This window comes from Podarcis muralis, chromosome 4 (assembly GCF_964188315.1).
Source record: "Podarcis muralis chromosome 4, rPodMur119.hap1.1, whole genome shotgun sequence".
NCBI lineage: Eukaryota > Metazoa > Chordata > Lepidosauria > Squamata > Lacertidae > Podarcis > Podarcis muralis.
The window spans coordinates 22,672,274-22,687,810 of NC_135658.1; the positions used below are offsets into that span (position 1 = coordinate 22,672,274).

Consider the following 15,537-nt stretch of genomic DNA (forward strand, 5'->3'; position numbering starts at 1 on the left):
ACAATTTAAAGTGTGCAGATGCTTGGGTGATAAGACATGTTTGCATCCAAACCACTACATATAGATTCAGGCTACCATAAGCAGCAAGGAAGGTGAGGCAACTGACAAAGGTGGCAAGGCTGACACACTTGACCTGAACGCTCGTTGGAAAGCTCTTATGGCTTGCACACAAGAGAATGTAAAAAGAACCACAGCGGCCAGGCAGGAGCCCAGAGGGAGACAGGAAGCTGCCTTATGTACCAAGTCAGACCCTCACTCCATCTAGCTCAGTATTGCCTACACTGACCAGGGTTTCAAGTAGGAATCTCTCCACGAGATGCCAGGGATTGTACCTAGGAAACTTCTGCATGCAAGATGGATGCTGTACCATTGATCTAAGGTCCTTTCCCTAAGGCCATAAAGACAATAGAGCTCTTTGGCCGATGCCCCTCCATAGCAACTGGCATTTATTCAAGGAACCTAGAGGTACCAGATGCATGGCTGGGCATCACTCATCCCTTTCAACGGGACTGATGGGAGAACTTCGGATGGACTGTGTACCATGCTAAGGACAGAGGAGAGAAGGCACCATAGGATGGGGTGCTTTCGGAATTTTCTGCCTTAGGCACCCAAATATCCTGGGCTTATTCTGTGTATAACGGTAACTCCTCTTGCAGTCCGATTCTCCGTTATGGTGGCTTAGGAAACGCTAAACGCACCGGATTTCCCACGCTTTCAGCGCAAGCTGCAGCGAGAGAAGCCAAAAGAGGAGTCCCAGATCCTGGCTGAGGATCTCGAACCAGGATAGTGGAACCAGACAACGACACTCGATTTGGGTAGGTGAAGCAAGGAGGAGAGGCGCCGGCTGTGGGATGTTACCAGGATGAGACAGGACGGCGCGGAGCAGAAACCGGACCGGGAAGGGGGAGGGTGGCTATACAGCAAAGTTACGCCGAGGCGGGAACCGGGAGCAGAGGGAGACACTCCGGAGCCGAAGGCGCCGCGCTTTCAAACCCCGGATCGTGGGTTGTGCGCGCGGTTTTCCGCAGCAAGCGCGTAAGGCGGGACCCGAATGCAGGCGAGAGACGGAGGGCCGCTCCGCGCGTGGCGAAAACCTCTCTACCCGGCAAGCAGAACAGAGCGCGCAACCAGCGTGCAGAGCGTCGCGTGTGATGGCGGCGGCACGCGCGTCTGGTGTCGCCCGGAGGTTTTGCTGGATTTCGACCCTCTTCCCTTTCTGCGGCCGCCTTTGCCTGCGCAAACCCTTCCCTTCCCTGCGTCGCATGCATCGAGACCGCCCCTGCACCTGATGGCGGCCCGGGCGCGGCGCAATTACCGTGGGGGCGGTGAGGCGGCTGATGCTCTCGCCCAGCGAGTCCAGGTTGACCCTCCTCCGGCGAGGAGCCCTCCGGGAGCCCGAGGGGGCTGCCGAGACCGCGGCTGGCCCCGCTGCCGCCGCCGCCTCTAACGGGGGGGCTGTGGCGGCGACGGGGGTGGTGGCCCCGGACTGCGAAGGGGGGCTCCGGCTGCCGTTCCACAGCAGCCTGGCCACGGGACATTCGCCTTCCTCCTCCGGGCTGGTCTCCAGGTAGTCCGAGCCGAGCGAGCTGAAGGATTCCGACGAGATCTTGCGCCGGGACATGCTGCGTGGCGTCTGCTCCTGCCGCTTGGCCAGGGGGGCATCAGATGGCGAGCAGCTCCGGCGAGGCGCGGCGGCGGTGGCCAGGGAGTCCCGCAGGGCTGGCGATCGCGCGGGTGGTCATTGCTCGGGAGGGCGCCGAGATCCCTCTCTCGCTGCCCCTGCCTGCCTTCCTCGCTCGCGTCCACATGCGCTGCCTTGCTTGCAGCCGGGAGGATTTAAAGGAGACGCCTCCGTCCGCCGCCCACCTCCTCCTCCTGCGTGGATCTGCCAACCGCCCCCCACTCGCCCGCCCGCCTGCCCGCCCCTCTCCTCTCGCCGCCGCCGCCGCCGCCGCTGCCTTCCACGCTCGCTCCTCCTCCTCTCGCCTCCGCCGGCGTCACGTGCGCGCAACGCGGAAAGCGCGCCTCGCCCATCGCCAGATTTAAACGAGGACGCGGGGGAAAGCATGCCATGGCAGGACCCTGGCAATCTCAGTTTAGTATCGCCTCCTATCTAATCCTCGGATCTCCACATTTCCACATCTCTGCCCAAATAGCCCGGTATTGTCTAGTCTGACTGGCAGCAGCCCTCCTGCCTGCTACTTGAGCTTTCATCTCTAGAGATTTCAGGTGTTGGAGATCACATCTTACGCATGCAAAGCATATGCGTCTTCACCCCCATTGTTCTGCCCGGACACTGAGGTCCAGCTCCGAGGGCTTTCTGGCAGTTCCCTCATTGCGAGAAGTGAGGTTACAGGGAACCAGGCAGAGGGCCTTCTCGGTAGTGGTGCCTGCCCTGTGGAACGCCCTCCCATCAGATGTCAAGGAAATAAACAACTATCTGACTTTTGGAAGACATCTGAAGGCAACCCTGTTTAGGGAAGTTTTTAATGTTTGATGGTTTATTGTGCTTTTAATTCTGTTGGAAACCCAACCAGATGGGCAAGGTATAAATATTATTATTATTATTATGCAGCACCTCTGAAATATATTATCTGCCTAATGCGCCATGTCACATCCAGCAATCTTGATGTCACAGCATCAAGTGGCATGAATGGGCTTGTCACACCACCACAGAGAACTTTCACATCACTGCAGACACAGGACTTTACAATGGATGCAGCTGAGGCTCTTACATTCAGCTGCCATCAGTCAAGTGATGTCCCTTGGTGACTGGGAGATGTCAAATTGCTGTGTTTGTTGTGAGTCAAAGTGATATTAAAAAGCCATGTGTGTGTTGGTTGTTCGTCTGTGACATGATGCAAGTCATCACTTAATGCTGCAGTAATTGAGTAAGGAATGTACATGTGTGAATTGGCCCCTAACCCCAACCTAATCTATGTACATTGGGGTAGCTCACCCTTTCTCTCTTATTTTGGGCTGCATTAATCCTTGACCAACATTCCAGGGGTGGGGGGCATAAACCAGCAGTGGGTGTGGCCGCTTCATACAATTCTCACATATGTGACATACACAGGCATTCAATGCTTCTCTGCTGATCTGTTTAGATTATGATGGCAATGATGAACTGTTGAAGTTATCAGTTGTTCGCTACACAAAAAGGACCCCAAGTAAGTTACAAAAATGTTTAAGAGAATAAAGCATGAATAAAGAATACATAATAATAATAATCATCATCATCATCATCATCATAGAATCATAGAGTTGGAATAGACCACAAGGGCCCAACCCCCTGCCAAGCAGGAAACACTATCAGAGCACTCCTGACATATGGTTGTCAAGCCTCTGCTTAAAGACCTCCAAAAAAGGAGACTCCACCACACTCCTTGGCAGCAAATTCCACTGTCGAACAGCTCTTACTGTCAGGAAGTTCTTCCTAATGTTTAGGTGGAATCTTCTTTCTTGTAGTTTGGATCCATTGCTCCGTGTCCACTTCTCTGGAGCAGCAGAAAACAACCTTTCTCCCTCCTCTATATGACATCCTTTTATATATTTGAACATGGCTATCATATCACCCCTTAACCTCCTCTTCTCCAGGCTAAACATGCCCAGCTCCCTTAGCCGGGCATAATAGCATAATAATAACAGTTTGGGGGGGGGGGGGGGAATCCACAGACAACAGCCAAGTAAGGGAGCAAATGTTTTGGCAGCAACAAACAATAAAAGCCAATGACTCATAGTTTCAAAGTCCTTCAAGGAAAGAGGAAAGTTGGTGGTGAACGATGTTTGTGATGGCGCCTGGTGGACCTTAGTGGGGAGAGCATTCCATGGATGAGGGACCACCATTGCAAAAGGCCCTCAGGTCAGTTGTAGTTGGGACTTATGAGCCAACACTGAAGCTACCAGAAAAATTGTTTGGGGGCTCCCCAAACAGGGTCAACCACCAGTTGTCTACCTGGTTGCCATGGGCTCTGTATGTTGGTGTTGCTAACACATTCTGAGTAGACAAATCCACACTGATAAGTGGATCTGAGTTCCCTTGCAGTCAATGCACAAGTACAAAAAGCAGAAACACTAAGAAGTGGCATATTCTGTTAAGTTGTGGGTGAACATATCAGACAAAACAGTGATTCTTCAAACAGCTCTTTTTTATTCACAGGTCAGAACAGAACTGAACTGAAGGGTTCAGCCAGCCTGCTTATATAGAGCTCCACTAGAACGCAACAGTAACCACTTTCTGTAACTATCCAATCACTGAACGTCACTTTCAATCCCTTATTTGCATATGTGGACCTGAGTGAAAACTATCTACAGTATCCTCCTGCTGGCCCAGGGTGAGAACTTCAGTACATCACATATTCCATAAGGAAAGGTTAGAAAATTTGGGTCTTCCTAATTTGGTGGGGAAAGCAACTAATCATGGCAGGCGTCATGGAGGTTTGTACAATCATGTACGGAGTAAAGAAGGCTAATATGCAGCTACATTTTTTCTCTCTCCTTCCCTCATAACATTCAGACCTGTGGGGTTATTCAGAGAAACGTCCTTCCCGTTTTAATTAATGTTTTCTTTCCATATTTTAATATTTTAGTTGTATACCGTTTGAACTTGCTGTGAACTGCCCAGGGGGCTTTGTCAACTGAGTGGCCGACAAATGTTCTGAATAAATAAAATAAAGTTATTGGCAGGAGATTCAAGGCAGGCAAAAGGAAGAACACATGTAATTAATTTATGGCACTGGCTGTCACAAGATGAGCTGGTGGCCACTAGATTAAATGGCTTTAAAAGGAGACTGGACAAATTTATATACAATAAGTCAGTCTATGGCTGTTAGTCGTGAGTCTGCTGAGTTTGCAAAAATTTGTATTGAATAATTTGTTTTATATCATTATTACATTGATTACCCCCTGTTCACCAGGGTGGGTTACAACAATATAACATTCAGAATGAAAAACGGTTAAAGACAATCACATGAATAGGGTGGGTCTTGAAAACACACATCTCACCTTGACCATCAACCTACTAGGAAGCTTTAAGCAAACTGCTCCCACTCAGCTTCATTCTCCCCACCCCCATCTGCAATATAGGGGGGGGGGGGACTGACCTACCTTGTTTAATGATTACTGAGGCAATACATGTGGAGTTGTCTGAGCACTCCAAAGCATTGCATACATAAATACTGTTATTGCTAATCATATTATTATTGCTGTTGAACACAGTCCAAAGCATTACATAAGCTTAGCTCAGCTGGTTAGAGCATGGTGCTGGTAGCACTAAGGATCCATTTCCCAACTGATGTGGGCATCCTCTTACAAAAGTACATGTGCAAATGGTTTGAGGTTCAGCAAACCATTAGGACGTGACAATCAAATAATGCATTTCACAGGAGGCAGCGATGCTAACGGCTGCAGGTATTACTTTACTATTTATAGATTAATAATGTTAGTTAATTAGCAGGACTAAAGTACCGCTGTGGCTAAGGGAAAAAGCCGGGCCTTAGTTTGCCTACCCATGGACTAGATGATCCTTGTGGACCCTTCCAACGCTACAGTTCTATGATTCTATGATTATTGGACCATATGTAGGGAGAGGACAGGAGGCACAATCCATCAAAATCCCCTGGTAATATATAGAATGACTTTTTGGACTATAATATAGGACCATTATTTGAGCCACAAGAACGGTGTTGTTGTAAGTGTGATATAAAAAAAATTGTGTGAAGGAATTTTTTAAAAAATAGTTAAAGCAATCACAGATATAAAACAATTAAAATGAAAAAATGAAAACAATTACATATATAAAAACAGTCAGGTATATAAAATGATTTTTTAAAAAATAGATAAATGCCAAGTAGGCTATAAATCTCCGCTTTGAAGTCTTCTTGAAGGTCGTCACCGTGCACCAAAAAGACAATAAAAACAGCACCTGTCTGATATGTAACAGGATTCTGACTCCTCCTCGTTTGACTTACCAGAAGCAAAGGAAAGGGGAGAGAACAGAGGACTGTAACAAAATGCGACTCAGACAGCATGGCAGAAATGCTCCTTTCAAGAAGAGAAAGAATGCTGAGCAGTGCTTTGAAAGAGGATGACACCTTTAAAAACAATGAAAGGCAATCTTTCCAAATCCTCAGCCCTTTTCCTTTTCAACCCAGCCTACGCTTTCCTTTTTCAACCTCTTCCCAGCGGCTCATGGAAGTTGTGCTGACAACATCACATATTCCATCAAAGCCCCCACAGCCCCTAGAACACCTTTGGCTAATGTGATGCTTTAATTAGGGTTGCCAGAGGAAGAAAGGGGAAGGGATGGCAGATGGCGAGAAGCGTCACTTCGACGATTATTTGCTGAGAATAGAAACGAAAGCTCAAAAGCACACCCATTCACTACAGCGCTGTTTGGGGGAGGGGAGGGGGGCTTTTGGTCAGAAAGTGGCATTAAAAAACCACAACTTTAATGTAAGATTTCTAGCATGCTGGCTAGAAAGACTATCCACTTTTCATAGATGGAGGGCGAGTAGTTTTGATTTCAGTTTTTTGATTCAGATGGAGACAGAAGCAGCTCGCCAGATAGCACGGCGTCGCTATACTAGCTTCTCAGAAGGTGGGTCGTTGTTACTTACTGGGAGGCTTAAGGAGAGGGGCAAGGCAACAGGGAGGGTGTTGTTGTTGTTTAGTCATTTAGTCGTGTCCGACTCTTCGTGACCCCATGGACCAGAGCACACCAGGCACTTCTGTCTTCCACTGTCTCCCGCAGTTTGGCCAGACTCATGTTTGTAGCTTCGAGAACACTGTCCAACCATCTCGTCCTCTGTCGTCCCCTTCTCCTTGTGCCCTCCATCTTTCCCAACATCAGGGTCTTTTCCAGGGAGTCTTCCCTTCTCATGAGGTGGCTAAAGTATTGGAGCCTCAGCTTCACGATCTGTCCTTCCAGTGAGCACTCAGGGCTGATTTCCTTAAGAATGGATGCGTTTGATCTTCTTGCAGTCTATGGGACTATCAAGAGTCTCTCAACAGGGAGGTTGGCATGGTGCAAACAGGGGCAGGTACTAATCCAGCACACCATGCAAATCCCCCTCTCCCTCTCTCAGCAACCCGCCTTTTCGGAAGCTAACACAGTTCTACTGCATTAAAAAAGCTGCTTCTGACAAACATACATTTGTCCTTATTTAAGGGAATCATAGAATTGTAGGGTTGGAAAGGACCCTCTGCAATGCAAGTATCTCAACATGTGGTCTCCCATCCAATTTGAAACCATACCGGGCCCTGCTTAGCTTTGAAAATGTGCTAGCAGTATTATTGTTGCACCACTAGGTGGTGGAAAAACATGGGATCAGTCCATATTTCTAAATTTGGTTCTATCCATATAAATTAGCACATGCAATTTCTCTCTCACTTTCTTTCTCTTTCTCTCTGTAGTGAGGAATAATTGGCCACCCTAGGAAACCCCACGTTTTGCAGAAGTACCAAAATATTTAAGAGGGGAAAACCTGGGTTGGGGGGCACCACATAAAATAGCCCAATGGGTATTATTTAGTGTGGAGTGGCCCCAAAATGCTGCCTGGGGGAAGAAGGAGACAGGAAACCGATTGAGCAGGGAAATAATATATATTGTTATAAGTATAGAGTATTGGGTGCGGGCCAGCACTATAAAACACTGGTTGCTTTTTCATTTTTGTTGCCAACATTCGAGTCTCCTCCGCGACTTACTTAAGGACTCTTATAAATCCAGATGGTTCCAACACTTACACAGCAAAATCAGATCTATTGGTATTGACTTGGAACACTTGTTTAATTCAAGTGAGCAATATATTTATCGCAATATTCAAACCAGATTAAGGGCCATTGAAAAACAAAACATTGAGTCAGCTGTAAATAAAATTTGCTCCCCCAAGTTCTATGGTTTAAATAAACAGATAACAGGGTTACTTATATCTCAAAATTAATAATTCCAGTCCAATGCAGGGCCTTTATGATAGTCTGACTGAACATTTTCCCTTCAGCTTTTGTCAAGGGCAGATATTTAAACATCCCCAGAAATGACAGACATTGTGGATGTTCTTTGAATGTGCTGGGCATTGTCTACTGTCCATTGTACAACCAGCTACACTAACATGTACTTTCCCCTTTTTTTGGGTAGTCTAACATCACAACACACTGAAAATATCAGATTCTATCTAACCCGGAAGTAACTGCAAGGGTGGCTGAGTTTTTGTGCACAGAAGTGGCGCCTCTAGATGCAGACTTTTCAGGGTACATACAGACCCTTGAAACAAATTAAGTTTGTATCCGCAGGGTCCACTGTATATATTTTACATGGCTGGGGTTTTTTTTGCATATATTTTAAAATTTTATATATGGATTCTTTATGATGTTTTATGGTGGACACGGCTAAACGACTAAACAACAACAATGACATTTATAATGCCTAATAAAGCTTTGTGAAGTAAGTAAGTATTGTTATGAGTTCGGAGGAGAGGGTAGGCTGTATGCCAAAACCCTTCTAACGTCTGGATCCACCAAGTGTTAAAATGGGTAGGCAACCAAAGGCCTGGGGTCTGGATGCGGCCCAATTGCCTTCTCAATCCAGCCAATGGACGGTCCAGGAATCAGCATGTTTTTACATGAGTAGAATGTGTGCTTTTATTTAAAATGCATCTCTGGGTTATTTGTGGGGCATAGGAATTCATTCATATTTTTTTCCAAAATATACTCCAGGCTACCACATGGTCTGAGGGATGGTGGACCGGCCCACAGTTCAAAAGGGTTGTTGACCCCTGTGTTAAAATATAAGCCAGGCTAGCTTCTTGTTGAGGTGATGGCCTGGGTTATGGGCCATTAAGGGAACAAAGAAGGGGTGCTGTGAAAGACGACAAATGGTTAGTTAGAATTAAGACAAAACCACGGTTGAGAATAGAGAATTTGGAGTGATGTGAGCTAGAAGTAAAACAGAAAGCTAGGAACCAAGGAAGGCAGAGGAATGTTTGATTTCTGTTTGACTCCAAGGCTGTGGCTATGGGAGAAGCAAGGCCCTCTTGGGGTGTTCATGTTGTGAACCGCTCAAGCTGTATATGTGTGTGTAAATAAACCATATAGCATAAAGACACCATAGTCTCCCCTGTACCTCATTCCAAAGGAAACACGAACCCTGGGTAAGTGCCTGGAACCCCTGGAATATCACACCACTTTAAGATTGGGGTGACGTGCAACAGTATAATAACACTTTGTGCAAGTTACTAGATCTCGGGTTGGCCTTATCTCATGGGGTGGTTGAGAGGACCAGAGAGCATTGGGGGCGGGGGGCGGGGGGGAGACTGAGTTGCAAATGAGATCAGTTACATAAAAATCTTACTCATGCCGAAATTCTCCACAGATGACAAATAAAGATGCAACTTTGAGATGTTCTGAATCAGCCTGAATGTTTTCTTCAAAGAACTGAAGAAGAACTGTTGCTGTATGAGGCAATCTGGTGCCCTCAGGTGTTTTGGACTACCACTCCCATCAGCCATTGGGAGCTGTAGTAAAAAACACCTGAGGGCAATGGGTTGGTGAAGGCTAGTGTAGAGCTCTTTGCTGTTTAAGAGGTTTCCTGCCCAAAGCCTGAGGATACACAAAAGCCGGCAAGAACCAAATGCTCTACCTCAGTTTGCTTCTGCTTGAGCAAACAGGTTACTGAGGGTGCAGCCTGCTTTGTTTTCACCGCCCTCCTTATTATATTCCTTCAGTTGCTCCAGAAGAGGGACCATAATTGCTTCTGTCAGAAGAGGGCTGGTGTAAAACACGGATCCACGTCTAGCAGCTTCTGCAAAAGAGCCGAGGTGTATACCAAACCCAAAGCATTTCCTTCTCTTCTACATCCCAGATGCACCTCTTGACACCTGAACTATATAAACATATGTAGGGCCCAGCCTATTCTCTTGATTGTAAACTGTTTTAGCTGTGGGATGTGAAAACGTATTGCAGTCAAATACAACATTCCTACAATGCACATGCTGGGGAACACTTCGTATCACTCAGGAGAAAACTTGCTAGTTCCTCCTGAGCTGGGACAGAGTTCCTTTGCATGTGACTTAATGTGGGTGTGGCCTGTTCTTGGACAGAGGAGCAAACGGCCTCCATGTTCTGCTCTTCTTCTCCTTTTTGTTTTCCTAAGATTTAGGAGAAGTGACTGCTGAGTCTCAGTCACTTGAGACTATTTCCCTTAGGGGGTAATTCACACAGTTATATGTTGTTCTGTAAATTAACAAAACAACAAACAAACCTATGGTCACGTAAAGCATCCTCAATATACACACGAGACGTAACCGGCTGTGTTCTTAGATAAATAAGGTATACTATTCATTGTATCAAATGTCAACAGAAGTAACTCATGGAACTGCAACAACCTTTCATGTGGATTGTTTGGACTTTATGAAGAGAAAGGTGGAATAGACACCATTACACAGATGGACCTTATGCATGAACTGACTAGAGAATGATCTGATCCACTGGGTCTTCTGCTTAGTTCATTTGTGGAACTTTATGAATTACTTCTGTTGAAATTTGATACAATGAATAGTTTACCGTGTGTTTATTGAGTTCTGTAAATTAAGTCTGCCTTCAGGGATCTTATTGTGAACTGGATGATTGTAAGTACAGTGGTACCTCGGGTTACATACGCTTCAGGTTACATACACTTCAGGTTGCAGACTCCACTAACCCAGAAATAGTGCTTCAGGTTAAGAACTTTGCTTCAGGATGAGAACAGAAATCATGCTCTGGCAGCGCAGTGGCAGCAGGAGGCCCCATTAGCTAAAGTGGTGCTTCAGGTTAAGAACGGTTTCAGGTTAAGTACAGACCTCCGGAACGAATTAAGTACTTAACCCGAGGTACCACTGTAAACTTTTATGTTAACTTTAATCAGATGGTCGTGTCTATTCTTTTAGAAATAAAAAGAAAAAAGGAAACCAGGAATCCTAAATAGTGAGGCTCAGATGAGCCTGCAACTAGCTAACCACTGTGTAATTTAAAAGGGGGATTGTTTAACAACTCTGCTAAGTTATAGAACTATCTGACGTAAGGAAGAATATAATAAAATAATATATCCTCCCTAAACATCCCCACATTAACTGCTCTTGACAGTGTGTTTTCAAATTGTTGTAATTTGCCCTGAGACCTTATGGCCAGAAAGATTAGGAAGAAGAACCTGGACAAAATTGCAGTAAATTGTAAGGGAGATTCAGAGGTCTAAATAGGAAAACATTGTATGCCGTGTGGAGTCCTACAATTTACACGTGCATCTGCATTTTTATGATTTCGATGGCTTAGGCAGTGGCTCTGCTTTTTATATATAGTTAAATAGATATTTCTTTTCCTGACAGTGAGTATTATTCTTATTTATTAAAAAATAATAATGCTGCAACACTCCTAAGTTTCCAGGTTCCTTCTACCTTCTTGATGGCATAGATCAGCTATGGGAGACTACAAGTCTATGTGCTGTTGCCATAAAAATTATTACTATTATTATTATTAATAATAAAGCATGTTTTATTGAAATACGTTACCTTAAATACTATACCTGTCAGCGAAGGTGTAATCGCTCTTCTGTGATCCCTTTCCAAAGCTAACATACTTATGCCCTTGCTCTTTTTTGCAAGAGTACAGAATGACCTGATGTTTTTACTTCAGTCTTTGAGGTCACCACTCCCTCGTTCAAGCCACATTAAGGCATTAAACAAGCTTCTTAGAGATTGCAAACCACAAATGTGTTCCTTAAGAATTTAGATAATGAGCCTGTAACTGTGTACAATGCAAGGTGTTGCTTTTTTGTTTTTTAAGGTTGATCCAGCAAACTTCTGTAGTTTGAGCACATACCAATAGAGGCACTCTGCAGAGATATTTTATTGTCCTGCTGTGTTTTTACTGTTTTGTAGATGTTTCAATCATTTTACAGCATTTCAGTTGTTATTGTTAATTTCTGTTCTACGCCACCCTGGGATGTTGCATGAAGGTGGTGTTCAAATGCTTTAATAAAATAAATATACTGTAGTATTTACAGTTGTACCTTGGGAGTCAAACGGAATCCGTTCCAGAAGTCTGTTCGACTTCCAAAATGTTTGGAAACCAAAGCGCGGCTTGGAAGCCGAGGAAGCCACGTCGGATGTTCAGCTTCCAGAAAGAGTTCACAAACAGGAACAGTTACTTTTGAGTTTACAGCATTCAGGAGCCAAAACATTCAAGAACTAAGCTGTTCGAAAAGCAAGGTACGACTGTATTACAAAAGGTGGTCCGTTAACACCGCTTATATTTACTTATTTTAAATATATATACCCCGTTTTTTTGTTTCAAAATGAAACACTTGGGACTCAGCTGTTGTTGTTTAGTCATTTAGTCGTGTCCGACTCTTCGTGACACCATGGACCAGAGCACGCCAGGCCCTCCTGTCTTCCACTTCCTCCCGCAGTTTGGCCAAACTCATGCTGGTAGCTTTGAGAACACTGTCCAACCATCTCGTCCTCTGTTGTCCCCTTCTCCTTGTGCCCTCCATCTTTCCCAGCATCAGGGTCTTTTCCAGGGAGTCTTCTCATGAGGTGGCCAAAGTATTGGAGCCTCAACTTCAGGATCTGTCTTTCCAGTGAGCACTCAGGGCTGATTTCCTTAAGAATGGATAGGTTTGTTCTTCTTGCAGTCCATGGGACTCTCAAGAGTCTTCTCCAGCATCATAATGCAAAAGCATCAATTCTTCGGCGATCAGCCTTCTTTATGGTCCAGCTTTCACTTCCATACATCACTACTGGGAAAGCCATAGCTTTTACTATACGGACCTTTGTTGGCAAGGTGATGTCTCTACTTTTTAAGATGCTGTCTAGGTTTGTCATTGCTTTTCTCTGGGACTCAGCTATACAGCTGCAAATACAACATTTTAAATGTCTTGTAAAGTGCAATATACAAATGTGACACTAGTTGGCGACAGTGAGCTATGCCAAATTCAATGTCTTTTTCAAAACGTTTTTTTAAAAAAGCATTTTCACAGCGTTTTTTTTTATATGTGTGTAGATTCCATAAAAGTGGGTTACAATAAAATACAATAAAACCAGCTCCGCATTGGGAAAAAACTCTATTTTCTTTGCATCTTAATGAGAAACTGCTTCACACTTTTTGAACCAATTCCAGCTACCTCCTGATATTCAGACCTCTCCAAATTTTGTGTTCCAACTCTTCAGCCAAACAGTGCATACAAAATGTATATATTATGGGGGAAAGTGCATAAAATTAGTGAACCTAACATAACAACTGCATTATATTGGGGAAATTGCTTGCAAAATCTGAATATTAGTCAAAATTAGATATTAAATGTGTATATTGGGAGAAAGTTGCACTATAGCACTGATGAATTTTCATAAGGATTTTCCTATTTGTCAACATTTTCCTTCCCCTCTGTTTTGTTTTGTTTACCAGCTAGCCCAACAAAGAGTTCTGGAGAACTTTAAATCTTGTACCCTATTTTGAAGACATTGCAATAAAGGAAAAGGGGTGTGACATGGGAGCCGCATGGTACCTTATAGTTTACAATCTCCACTAAAGGGAGAAGAAGAAGAGGCCGTGTCCCCAAGAAGTGAATGGCTATTTCTGGAGCAATAAATTTTGTTACTTTTGTACAGTAGATCTCGACAACTCAAGGAAAACTATGCGATAGAACAGAAACTAAGGAATGCTTTCGGAACCACAGTTTTGGTGCACTAGATCCTGGTCCCTTCTGCAGCTTCTCTCACCTTTTATCATTATTTTTATATAATAACCAGTTTGGACAAATTCATGGAGGATAACGCTGCCAGTGGCTGCTAGCCACAATGGTTGTGACCAGTTGCCCAGAATCACAACTGGGGAGAGTGCTGTTGCACTCACGTCTTGATAAACATCAAACATTAAAAACTTCCCCAAACAGGGCTGCCTTCAGATGTCTTCTAAAAGTCAGATAGTTGTTTATTTCCTTGACATCTGATGGGAGGGCGTTCCACAGGGCAGGCGCCACCACCGAGAAGGCCCTCTGCCTGGTTCCCTGTAACTTGGCTTCTCGCAGGGAGGGAACCGCCAGAAGGCCCTCGGCACTGGACCTCAGTGTCGGGGAATGATGGGGGTGGAGACACTCTTTCAGGTATACTGGGCTGAGGCCATTTAGGGCTTTAAAGGTCAGCACCAACATTTTGAATTGTGCTCGGAAACGTACTGGGAGCCAATGTGATATGGTCTCGGTGGCCCTCCCAGTCACCAGTCTAGCTGCTGCATTCTGGATTAGTTGTAGTTTCTGGGTCACCTTCAAAGGTAGTAGTCCAAGCGGGAGATAATAATTGGGGAGAATGCTGTTGTGCTCACGTCTTGATAAACACCAAACATTAAAAACTTCCCTTAACAGGGGCTGCCTGGGAGGGTATTCCACAGGGCGAGTGCCACTACCAAGAAGGCCCTCTGCCTGGTTCCCTGTAACTTCGCTTCTTGCAGTGAGTGAACCGCCAGAAAGCCCTCAGAGCTGGACCTCAGTGTCTGGGCTGAACGATGGGGGTGGAGACTCTCCTTCAGGTATACTGGTTTTAAATGGTGACTGAACCCACAAGTCTTCATCCATCTGTATAGGATGTAATTAAACCTCAGAGATCAGATTTGAAAAGCCAAAGAGTGAAATTTAAGCTCTGATTTATATACCTTCCTGAAAACACGAACGAGTATTCAACAGAGGCAAATTGTGACTGACAGTGGAGTGAATTGCTGCTTTGCAGACTACCTACTACGATTCGATCAGAACCCTTTCCCTCATAATGCTAGATAAAGCAGCAAGAATATATAACACTTGCATTTATAAGCGTGGAGGTAAGAAGCAGAGTGGGTTGCACTGGGGAAAGGGGCGGTGTTGATCTATGATATGAACTAGGTTTGTCAGCAGCTGATATATTTTTTTACACAATATCCGTGCTATGAAATAGTCTGTACTGTGCATTTGAATTATGAATTGGATACCTGGCTATCTCAATTTATTTTTGGTATACAATCTCAAAATCCCTGCAGTGCTTTTCATTACTCTCGCTTGGCTTTTCTTCTTCTTTAGATAGCATCATGTTCCCCCTTCAGATGATGGCAGTTGACTGCATTTTATGAGTCAACATGATGAGTGACAACGTATCTGAAATGTTTTTTAAAATGCAGTTTTATTGGATCAATTTTATTATTATTATTATTCAGCAGAAGTGAGAAGGAACTGGGTAAACCAGGCTGTCAAGTTGGTGGTGTGAAACTCTATAGGGGATTGATGTGATTTGGTTATTTTGTATATTCTCTACACTGCCCTGGGATTCTATGTAATGAAGGGCAGTCTAAAAGTGTCTAAAAATATCAATTATTATTTATATCCATTCTAAAGGTAAAGGTAAAGGGATGCCTGACCATTAGGTCCAGTCGTGGCCGACTCTGGGGTTGTGGTACTCATCTCGCTTTATTGGCCGAGGGAGCCAGCTTACAGCTTCCGGGTCATGTGGCCAGCATGACTAAGCCACTTCTAGAGAACCAGAGCAG

At 44.8% G+C, this 15,537-nt stretch overlaps 1 protein-coding gene across 1 annotated transcript in view; it reads right to left on the reverse strand.

The window, feature by feature from the left end:
- The window catches only part of GUCY1A2 (guanylate cyclase 1 soluble subunit alpha 2), a 150,831-nt gene extending 148,912 nt beyond the window's left edge, over positions 1 to 1,919 (reverse strand). The window contains exon 1 of the mRNA XM_028726190.2: positions 1,316 to 1,919. Within this exon, the coding sequence (XP_028582023.2) occupies positions 1,316 to 1,621 (306 nt within the window). The 5' untranslated portion in view covers positions 1,622 to 1,919. The remainder of the gene's footprint in view (positions 1 to 1,315) is intronic.
- Positions 1,920 to 15,537: the final 13,618 nt, after the last annotated feature.